Source organism: Octodon degus, unplaced genomic scaffold (assembly GCF_000260255.1).
Source record: "Octodon degus isolate 3935 unplaced genomic scaffold, OctDeg1.0 scaffold00098, whole genome shotgun sequence".
Classification (NCBI taxonomy): domain Eukaryota; kingdom Metazoa; phylum Chordata; class Mammalia; order Rodentia; family Octodontidae; genus Octodon; species Octodon degus.
In genome coordinates, this window is record NW_004524674.1 from 1,010,895 (window position 1) to 1,022,784 (window position 11,890).

At 38.7% G+C, this 11,890-nt stretch overlaps 3 protein-coding genes across 3 annotated transcripts in view; 1 reads left to right on the top strand and 2 right to left on the bottom strand.

Annotated features, from left to right (window-relative positions):
* The window catches only part of Ube2g1 (ubiquitin conjugating enzyme E2 G1), a 91,502-nt gene that overhangs the window by 37,921 nt on the left and 41,691 nt on the right, over positions 1–11,890 (bottom strand). The gene's annotated exons all lie outside the window — the stretch shown is intronic.
* LOC105743103 (cytochrome c, somatic-like) lies at positions 3,976–4,440 on the top strand. The gene is made up of 2 exons (XM_012516278.1): positions 3,976–4,249; positions 4,394–4,440. Exons 1-2 carry the CDS (start codon positions 3,976–3,978, stop codon positions 4,438–4,440), a joined length of 321 nt encoding a protein of 106 aa, XP_012371732.1.
* Positions 8,031–8,299, bottom strand: LOC105743104 (40S ribosomal protein S27-like). Its single transcript, XM_012516279.2, has one exon. The coding sequence runs from the start codon at positions 8,297–8,299 to the stop codon at positions 8,045–8,047; it is 255 nt and encodes an 84-aa protein (XP_012371733.1). The 3' UTR covers positions 8,031–8,044.

The following is an 11,890-nucleotide window of genomic DNA, read 5'->3' on the forward strand; positions in this document are numbered from 1 at the left end:
CCCCCTGGTGGGCTGAGCTGGCCACACACACAAAAATAAATAAATAAAATAAATAAATAAAAATTAAAAAAAAAAAATGCAGTATGTCTGGGCTGGGGAGAAAGCTTGGTGACCTAAGCGCCTGCCTGGCAAGTGCAAGGAACTGAGTTTGATCCTAAGTACCACATGCTATGCCAGCCACTGAAACCAGACATGGTAATGCACACCTGTAATCCCAGCTCTGGGAAGGCCGAGACAGGAGGATCACTACAAGTCTGAACTGCAAGACCCTGTATTAAATAAATAAAAGAATAAATAAATATTCACAAAGATGTGGTATGTGTAATACAAAGAGAACTACTTTATATATAAAGAAAAAGGGAACAACTGCAAACCAGGGACAAAAACAGCTAACAAACATGAATATGAAACTTGCTTAAGCCAAAGTCTTAAACCAAGAAGGATCCACCTAGGTTCTGACTTAATTCCTCCTAAGGTATTAGGTCATAGTTATGTGGCCGCTAAGAAGTCTTTTCTAAATGCCACCTGGAGACAAAAAGTTACAAAGGGCTATAAAAGATCTCCCTTGCCCAAAAAAAGTCATGAATGCTAGATAAAACAAAATTTTAAAGTTCTAAAGGAGGCAAAACTAATCACTAGTATTTGAAACCAAAACATAGTTTTTCTTCCTCCCTCCCTTCCACAGGAAGTGAAAACAGAATTTAGGAGGCAGCATGAGATAAGTTTCTAGAGTACTGATAAGGTCAAGCTTTATACTATGTTTACACATTTTCCTCTAAAAATTGGCTTCTAATCCAAGAATGACGTATGATTGCTAGATGACCACTATGTGAATATGCTGTGAATGTAAGTCACTGTGGGCCATGAAAAATAGAAAACCAAGAACAAGGAAATGTCCTTAAGAGTAAGGACTGGGATAAGTAAAAGTAATTTAAAAAAATGCAGGAGCAACTTTCCAAGGCACAGTTGTAATCAAGAATAAGACTAAAAAGAGGCCACCATCTAGCTGCCCAGGGCCTGGCAAGCTGGGAAGGGAAAGGCAGAATTAGAAGATCATGTGATGTTGGCATAGAAGGATTTATCATGGTGATTTTAGGAGGCTAGTTCCATTGCAAATATAATTATGCAAAGAAAGAATGCAGGAAAAAATTGCCAGAAAAGGAATGAAAAATAAGATTTTATATGAAAGCACTCACCTTGATCTTGAAAGAAAACAAACCAACAGCAGTAACTGAGCAACCCAAATATAGTAAACCAGAACTTCCTGAAGTCAGTGTGAACAATGTGGAGGTCAACTACATACAGCATTTTATACATGCAATCCAAAAACACAAGAGTAAATAAACTATGTGTAAACTGTTTAGAAAGAAAAAAACAGAATGGAGAGTGGGCATGGTGGCACACATCTATAATCCCAGCATGTGGGAACCTAAGGCAAGAAAGTCATTGGAGTTTTAAGATAGCCTGGACTACGTGGTAAGACCTACCTCAAAAGAAATAAAAATCAAAGATTTTGTATATACACTGGCATATACAAAATGAATTTCCTACAGAACTGTAGTTCTGACTCTAAATGGTCAAGAATCAATATGAATTCATAAGTGGCATTATTAAAGCACTGGTGCTGACAATAGCCACAGTTTAAATCTCAAGGAGAAAGCTAGTCTGAGAGAATAAAGCTACAAAGATGAGAAAACAGGGCCGGGGAAATGTTTCAGTGGAATAAGCGCTTCCCTGGCAAGCACAACGGCCTGAGTTGGGGGGGGGGGGGGAAGGACCAATAGGAAAAAAGGTTCAAACAGGATTTCGGTTTCTTATACCTGGTACTCTTCCTGCCCTTCCATAAACTTGGTTCCGAATAAAAATTTCCAAGTCAGGCATGGTGGCACACTCCTAGAACTCCAGGGCCAGTCAAATAGCTCAGCAGATTAAAGCGCATGCAAGCAGGCCCAGGGACCCAGGGTTCAATCCCCGGGCCTCCCATGCCAGCCCTGCCCCCAGGGCATGCTGAGATGGCAATTGAGACTGGGTGTAGTGGTGCGCACCTGTAAACAGGTGGATCACTATGAGTCCAATCCAGTAGTGAGACCCTGAACATCCTGTAGACCCTAAAATACAAAAAAGGTCCAGTCCTCCTAGAAGCTAAGCAAGATCACAAATTCAAGCCTCACCTAACTAATTTAGTGTTCTAGAAAGATTCCTGTCAGTTAAGGCCAGGGACATGGTGTCACACACCTGTAACTCCAGCATTCTGGAGGCTGAAGCAGGATAGCTGTGAGTTCAAGGCCAACCTGAACCTTGTGCAGGAAGACCTTGTCGCAAAACAACAAAAACAACAACAAACAGTTGGATGTGTAGCTCAATTAGGCCATAAATTCAATTCCCAGTAAGGGGAGACAGATTGACATGATGGGGTTGGGGGCCTACATTTCATAGGTCCTTTCATCTGAACTTAGTTTAACACAATTCCTGTCATTTCCAACTAAATATTTTCCAATTATTCAGAAAATAATGTTTATTTTACCTTAGCATCTCAGTATCTAGCCCATTTCCTCTCTACTATGTTACAGTGCTTCTCAGCATCCCTTTTACCAGCAACTGCATCACTTAGGAGGATGTGAGTGACTCTCAGCCAGAGGATGCAGGAATTAGACCACTCCAGGAATAAAGGGCCAGAGGAATTTAATCCCAGGGATCAAAGGGACAAGGACGATCAGGGGAGTTTACTCCTATCATCATTACCTGAGGATGAGAATTACTGATCCCTTTACTTCAACCTGACTTTTAAGTATTACTCAAACTAAGGTTCTTTGATATAAATTTTTCAAAAACCAGTTTCCTTTTACTTACCTTTATCACCTATCTACATGTTCGTGCTCAAAAAACTAAATGATTTACTCTACTTTATATAACAGTATATTACCGTCTACTGTTTTTTCAACCTCCACATGAAATTCACATCTCCTTACCATCATCCTTCCTTAATCTCAATTACAAGAACAGCATCACACTCAAAACTGTCCTTGTAAGTCATTAAACTTGCATTTCAATTTGCTTGAGGTTCACTCCAAACTACTATATATATATAAAATCCAGGAAAACTCATGCATTAAAAAAAATCTCAAAGAAATGCAGCATTGTAGCTGGGCAGGGAGGCACTTGTCTATAATTCCAGCACTTGGGAGGCTGAGGCAGGAGGACTACTTTGAGTTCGAGGCCAACCGGAGCTACAAAAGCAGGAAAGCAGGAAGGGAGGGAGGGAAGGAAGGGAAGGAACGGAAAGGGAAAGGGAAAGGGAAAGGGAAAGGAAAAGGAAAAGGAAGAGAAGGAAAAGAAGGAAGGGAAAGAAGGACAAACAGGTGATAGGAAGGAAGGAAAGAAGGAAGGTGGGCAGACAGGCAGGCGAGCTATTATAATTTTTTAAAGACAGCTCACTGGTGTCTGGCACAAGGTCCTAAATTTGATTAAAGGCAAAGTTCTAGTGAAAAAAAAAAGGGTCAACATGGTGGCAAAGACAACATGGTGGCACAGACCTATAATCCCAGCTACTTGAAAGGCTGAGCAAGAGAATCTCATGTTCAAGGCCAGACACTATCTTAAAAACAAAATCTTGGGATATATATATAGGTCAATGATAGAGTAAGCATTTGGCTCTGGGTTCTGTCCACCATACCAGGAAGGTAAGGGCACAATTTACATACAATTTCATTTTAGCTAGTGAGGCATAAATAGCCCACTCCCAAAATTGCGTGAAAAATAGATAAAAATTAAGTACCCTAAATTGATTTAATTTTCTGCAACCCTGGCTTGTATGATCAGGAAGTTTGTTTTAGGTATTGAAAAAGCAAGAACTAATAGGGAAGCTTTTAAATAGTACTAGTAAGAGAGCGGGACATCAGGCTTCTGCAAGAGAACTTTCTTTGTGGTAACGAGGGAAGACTGGTCCCCGGCATGGAAGCTGCTGCAGGTTTAAAAATGGGTGATGTTGAGAAAGGCAAGAAAATTTTTGTACAGAAGTGTGCCCAGTGCCACACTGTTGAGAAGGGAGGCAAGCAAAAGACTGGGCCAAATCTCCATGGTCTCTTTGGGTGGAAGACAGGTCAGTCTGCTAGATTCTCTTACACAGATGCCAACAAGAACAAAGGTATCACCTGGGGAGAGGATACATTGATGGAGTATTTGGAGAATCCCAAGAAGTACATCCCAGGAACAAAAATGATCTTTGCTGGCATCAAGAAGAAGGAAGAGGGCTGGGAAGATGGCTCAGTGGAATAAGCGCTTCCCTGGCAAGCCCAAGGGCCTGAGTTCAATCCCCGGTTCCGCCAAATAAATAAATAAATAAATAAATAAATAAATAAATAAATTTGTTAAAAAAAAAAAAGAAGGAAGAAAGAAAGGGCAGACTTAATAGCTTACCTCAAAAAGGCTACTAATGAGTAACAGTCACTGCCTTATTTATTAGAGAACAGAAATGTCTCATGGCTTTTGTACATGTACAATCTCATACACCAGAATTCAGATCATGAGTGGCTGACAATATTTTTGTTGGACAGTCCTGATTTAAATAAAATTGGCTTGTGGTTAAATGTATACCATTTTTTTCCTTCAAGGTATGATAGTAATTCCAGTTCAGTAAATACTTTCACTGTTTTCCCTCCTAAATACATGGTTGGACTTGATTAGTAATGTTCAACTTTTCACAAAGATTGAGAATATCATCTCAAAACTACTGAAGGTTGGTTTTATATTTAGGTTTATATAACTGGTTATGTGAATATGTTTAAATACTGAGAGAATCTTTCATTGTCTCAAAACCAAGCAAGACTCCACTGTTTCACTTTGTGTTTATTAGCCTGTTAAAGGGAGTGGTTGAAGACAAGAAAGCTATGTCTATATTTTTAGTTTTAACTATGCCAATTTAATTAGAATTCCCTATATCTAAAAAGTGCTGCCTTTTACTTATTGAAAGGAATTTTAGTGTGGTGTATGTATAATACCAAATAAAGAATATTTAACATTTCTCACATTTTATAGTTGATCTGTAAATTCAGATCCTTTTAAGAGTTAGCATGATATAACAGCAAGTTCTACTTTTGATTTCTTTAGGTCAGACTGAGTTACTGTTCATGGTAGTATTTAAACAGCTATTCAAAAACACAAGACTAAAACTTTTACCTTTATATGTGTGATTGGTAGTGGTGCTTCCTGACAGCTCATTAGAAGGACTAAACTGAGGAAGGTACAACATGAGCACAAATTTGTATGTGACCATAATACTTAATTAAAAACAAATCAGATTGAAAAATAAATAAATAGTACTAGTAAAAGTGAGCCAGACATGGTGTTATATATCTGTAATCCAAGGAGTTGGAAAGCAAGAGACCCACAGCCAGCTAGTTGATGACCAACTTGGACTACCTAGTTAAGTCCATTCCTATCTCAAGCAAAAAAAAAAAAAACCTAGATCCAAAGCCAACAGAAAAGCCCTAGTTTTTATGTTCACTACTGGTATAGCATAACTCCATTTTTCTGGCTTGGATGAAATGGATGAAAGAGATGATTTCACAAAGAAATCATATATGCAGTGAGTTATGTCATCAGACAAAGGTTAGGATAACATGTCCTCTTTCCATGTCATGTCCTCTTTCCATCAGTGTCCTCTTTCATATATTCTAACCTACAAAGTTTAAGGAACTGCAGAGTATCTGATGTTGACAACATCCAAACTCTCATCACATAAGTCAGCAGCCAACAAACAAATAAAAATCTGAGATGGTAAAAGTAAACAGGAAAGCCCAGTGTGTTGGCGCATGCTTATAATCCCAGCACTCAAGAGGATGAGACAAGAGGATTACCACAAGTTAGAGGCCAGCTAGGACTATATATGAGACCCTGTCTAAAAAAAAGGGAAGAGAAAACACGTTATCACTATTATCAAAGCCATTTCAATTCTGCCAACTAATTACAAATTTTGTGTAGCTTATTAGTTATCTCACTTTTAGCTTTGGCAGCTGTTATACCAACCAAGTCTATTGGTAATTTAAAAAAATAAAAAATTAACCTCATTCCAAATATTCTAAATTGAAAAACCACCTCTTTACCAAACCTGTGGTGTTCTTCTTTTATATTTTTAAAAGCTATGAAATAGTGTATTGCCAGAAAGATAGCTCAGCAGCAGAAGCATCTGCCTTGCAAGCAGGAAGATCATATGTTCAATCTCAGGTACAAAAAATGAAAAGAACAGAACAGAAACAGTGTGTTATTCTAACAGACACCTTAGAAAAAAATTAGTTCTGAATTATCAATAAACATCTGATGGTGTAGATATATCTACCCTGCTCCTACTTTCATTAAAAGCAGAAAGTTCTTTCATAGTCTTCCTCATTGATGACCTGACAAAATTTTGGCTGTTGTTGTTTTATATATTTTTATTCCTACATGCCAAGAAAAGAAAAAAACATCATTTAATATACTGGAAGAAATGTCTGTGGACATTTGTATTACATATTAGCCACTGTCAATGTCCTACACAAAGGACCACACCTGTAGTTGAACAAGTTGGCTTTATTATTCACTGCAGCAGACAGAATGTTCACCATGAGGCCAGGATTTGGGCTTTCACTGAGTGATTTGGAGGTCAGTTCAAGGAAGCAGGGGTTCGCTCTAAATTCACTGCTGGCAGACTACGAAGACAATTTTGTGACTAATTCAACAGACAGCTTTTTGTTTGTTTGTTTTGTTTTTTGTATTTTAGGACAGGATCTACAGGGTCTACAAGGTCTCACTACATAAATTCAGTAGATTTGACTCGTAGTGATCCCCCTGTGTTAGGTCTCCCAAGAGCTGGGATTACAGGCACACCACCACACCCAGTCTCAATCACCCTCTCAGTGGGGTGGCACAGCATGAGGGGGACTGAACCCTGGCCGCTGAGTCTGCCTAAGCAGGTGCCTTAATTTGCTGAGTTATTTGGTAAATACAGACAGGTATTTTTAAAACTTTGTAGATTTAATAAAAGAAATTCCTAAGCTTAAAATGTTCCATTCTACACATGTGCTAAATTTTACTTAGTTGGTTATCTTAAAGTTGTTTAAAATACATTATAGCTACAAATAATATCCTAAATGCATGCTTACAAATGTACACTGTAACACTATTGATTCTTTCATTATTTCTCTAAGAAAGCTCAAGCTTTCTTTTAACTTAAAGGGAAAAAAATATATAAATTGTAGGCCATGCCAGTTCCAATCCAAGGATTCTTCCAGAGAGGAGACTAACAAAACTGACTGTGGAAATGGTAGTACTATAGTATCATTAGTTCACTTTCCTGTGTAAACCCTTATGTCTCAAACTCCTCAGACCATTCTCTACAGTGGCACTAATATATACACTGCTCAAATTCAAATCCCTATAATTAATGTATTTTTTTCTACTTATAATCACATTAGCAAAAAAACAGGCCCAGCTGCCTGATCAGAATTCGTGTGTACACAATAAAACCTTTATGGGAAAGGTACTTGAACTTTATACACATAATGAGCACTTTATCCAAATAATGCAAGGGGGGGGCTTTAAAGAAAACTGGATATCCAATAAAACAGGTGAGCATATGTAAGAGGTCTAAAAAAGTACTTATATTAGCCTGTCTCAAAACAAAAAGGGGCTGGGAATGTAGTTCAATATGAAGGTCCTGGATTCCCAAGGGGAAGAGAGGAGAGTAGAGCAGAGGCAAACTGGTGTCTTAAAAAATTTATTTGGTATAGGGTCTCACTACACAGCTTGGAATCGCAGTGATCCTCCTATCTCAGCCTCCCCATTGCTGGGATTACAGGTGCACACCACTATACCTAGTCTCAGTGACCACCTTAGCATGGACCCAACACAGCATGTGGTACTGGAGACTGAACCAAGACCCTTGAGCTTGCCAAGCAGGCACTTAGTCGCTGAGCTATCTCCCAGCCCTCAAATGGATATTTTGTTTTGTTTTTATATCCAAAATGTGTTTATTGGGATGACTTCCCACGCATCTTGATTGAGGGTACTGTTAGTGCTGCTTCCTCCTGAAGGAACATCCTTCTGTGAGCCTTGCTTTCCCTCCTGTAGGCTGGGACAGGACAGTGAAGCAGCCAACACACAGAACTACCGTCTGTGCACAGCTAAAGACTGTGGTGATTTTATAGCATCCTAGGCACTTCACGTCCATGAAGTAGGAACTGGGGCTCTGCACCAGGCCCTTCTTCTTGTGCTTCCTCTTCTCCTCCTCCAGAGAGGGATGAAGGAGATCTTTTGCGAGAGGCATGTTCTTGTGGGGAGGTCGTCATCGCCAGAGAAAGCCCAAATGGGTGTTTTTTAATGAGACAAATGTCCTGGAATATCTTTACAATGATATTAAAATTGTATTGACTTTAATCTCCTGATAACTGCATTAGTACTGCAATCTACTTAGCTACACTAAGGAGCCATCATAACCTTGATACAATTACTTATGCCAAGGGCCTGCCAAATAGATCAGCAGACTAAAGTGCCTGTTTAGGCAAAGTGCAGCAGCCAGCAATCGATCCCCCACATGAAGTGCCAGCAGGCCCTGGGGTGCTGACATGCAACTGAGACTGGGCGTGGTGGGGCACACCTGTAATCCCAGAGCTTGGGAGGCTGAAAACAGGAGAGTTACTATGAGTCCAATCTATATAGTAACACCCTGTAGACCCCTATGCCATTTCTGCTTTTTAGGGCGGATGGACTAGAGATTGAACTCATGACCTTGTGCTTGCCAAGCAAGCACTTATGCTGCTGAGCTATCTCCCCAGCCCCTGTTTATGTAATTTCTTTTTTTTTTTTTTTGTTTATGTAATTTCTGACAGGATAAAATTTTAAAAGTGCTATGATACTAAGAACGCACTTCAATTTACCCTACCACCCAAAAATTAATGGGCTGCCTATGTGCCTTGTGTCTCAATCTATTGCTGAGTACCAACATTTTTCAGAAAACAAAATTTAGACCTCATCAAATACTCTGGATTGAATACACAATGATAATACTAAAAACACCTAAAAAAAGAAGCTCCTACCAAAAATCTTTGCTCTAGGGCCAGGGAGATGGCTCAGCAGAATAAGAGCTTGCCTGGCAAGTGCCAAGAGCTTGAGTTCAATCCCCAGTTCCGCAAAAAAAAAAAAAAGAGAGAGAGAGAGAGAGAGAGAGAGAGAGAGAGAGAGAGAGAGAGAGAATCTTTGCTCTCAACTTATGTTCACTTTTAGTGGGAAGAAAAGGAAGAAAGGAATCACAAATACTTAATGCTACATCTTTCAAAGAAGATTCACATTTTAGGAAGTTAAGGCAGAAGGATCCCACATGAACAACTTACAAAATCCCTGTCTGAGGGGTGAGAGGCTGGTACGTAGTTCAATGCAAAGGTCCTGGTTTCAATCATAGGTACCTCAAAGATGAAGAGGATAAAGAACAACAGGAAGAAGGGAAAGGGGAAAGAGAAGGGGAGAATAAACAGAAAAAGAAAAAGAGGAAGAAGAGAAGTGGGAGAGAAGAGGAAAAGGAGATAAAGCAGCAGCTGCTGTTCTCCATCATGCTGGCAACACAATGGCTGTGTAGCTAAGTGCCATCATGACATCAACAGAAACCTAACATTCAAAACTTCAAGATAATATATTAAGGTATGATGTATAATCACATTCAATAAAAGTTAACAATTCTGAAGGTGTAGGTTTTTTAATCCTGTTGTTCTGGCAATAGCTCATAAGCATCCCTTCTATAATCTTAAGAAAACAATTATTCAGTAGTTCCTTGACTTAACATGCAATAAACCAAACTCCATCAATGAATTCTCATTTACCTCACAGCAATGGTGACAGGTAACTCTTCAATTGTTTACCATTATTGTAATTGCCTGATTTGATTCTGTTAATACTATTTGTAACTACTATGCATCTTTTAAATAGTTTTTTTTTATTAAAAAAAACTTTATAGCACTGTCTAATGCAATATAGAATGAAATTAACAGATTTGTCAGGTGTGGTGGCCCTCACTTGTAATCCTAGCACTAAGGCAGGGGTAGGACTGCTGGGACTTCAAGGCCAACCTGGGCTGCTTAATTTAGTACAAGGACAGCATGAACTACACAGCAAGACCCTGCCTCAAGAGACAGCCTTATTTAAAAAAAAAACAAAAAATTAACGTAGGTCCAGCAATTTGACTTCTGGTTATATAAATTAAAAACAGGAACCCAAATAGGTATTTGTACACTTATCTTCATATACAGCATTAACGGGAAAAAAATGTGGGGAAAAAATGTGAAGACAACCTAAGTGTTAAATTAATGTACAATCTCTCTCTCTCCCCTCCCCCCACCCCATATCTATAGATATATACATATACACACACAATAGAATATTACTTGGCTTTAAAAAGGAATTAAGTTATGATACATTCTATACATGGATGAACTTTGAAACTTTATTAAGTAAAACTACACAAAAGGAAAATGCCATGGCTAGAGATACATGGGTAAAAAGTTTCAGCTGGAGATGGGAAAAAGTTTGGAAAGTAAATAGGGATGATAGTTGCAACAACAATGTTAATGCACTAATACCACTTAATTGTATACTTAACACTCTGTTAAAATAAGGTGAGAATGGAAACACAGCCCCTGTAATCCTAGCACTATGCAAGATGGAGGTAGGAGGACCACTGCCAGCCAGTTTGAGGCCAGCCTAGATTACATAGCAAGACTGTCTCAAAATGAGTTGGGAATATACAGCTCAGAGCAGAGGTCCTAGGTTCAACAGAAAGGACAATTTTACAGGTGGAGATGTATTTCAGTATTTACCATATATAAGGACTGAGTTTTACCTCAGCACCAAAAAAAAAAAATTTATTATATACCTTCTATTGTATTTTACTATAACCCCAAAAAGTGCAATATATATAAAACAAAAGTTAAAGGTAAAGCACCATCAGATGGAAGCAATACATTTTCCTACCTCCCTCTGCACCACATCCTACCTTCAAGCATTTGATATGGCCAATACCCCCAAAACAGTTGCTAATAACCAATCACAAGCTCAAAATTTCTCTTTATCACCCAAACACATGAGACACTAGCCATCCTTGCCTTAGCATGTGACCACTGGGAACAAATCTGCCTTCTGCTCCTTCTGCAGGAATTGTTTTTCCTTTGTTTTCCTGTGGAGCTCTTTCCCAGATGAAAGGCCCCTTAGTCTGTGTGGAGTATAGGTAAGCCAATACCCTTAATTCTCACTATTGAAGATATAGCAGAAATAACTCCAAGTAGGTCACCAAACAGACTTCTTTGGTTTGCAAACAATATCAAACTGCAAGAAGGTACAAGCCATCATTTTATACAATGGGAATGCAAAGTCTGCATTAGAATAGTAGCTAGTTCACTTCTCCCTGCTAAGAACCAGAATTAAAATCAGGGCATAGGACAAGCTGGCATTATATCTAGAAAGCAAACAAAAGTATGAAGACATTTCAGAGAAGTAATTTTCTGAGTACAAGCTGCAATTATTTTTGCTCTCCAAAGTACTCAGATACTGAGTTTTCTACCGTGTTGAGTGGCTTAGTGGACGTAATAAACATCAAATAAATTAACAAATATTTTGACTATTAGAAGGTAATAGCAATGTCTAAGGCACCACACCTGGCTCAGGTTTTGTTAAAGGCATGCTTTCTAAAATACATGTATAGTATGAAGCCACTTATAAATGGCATAAAATGTCACTAAGTTCTCTTAGTCTAAAATCTAAGTAAGTTAATTTTCCCCTGAAAAGAATTCAAATATCACCAGTAGAAGTTCCTAGTAAAATTACGCCAAATGTTGAGATACTCCTGATGACATTCCATGACTCATCAGGAAAA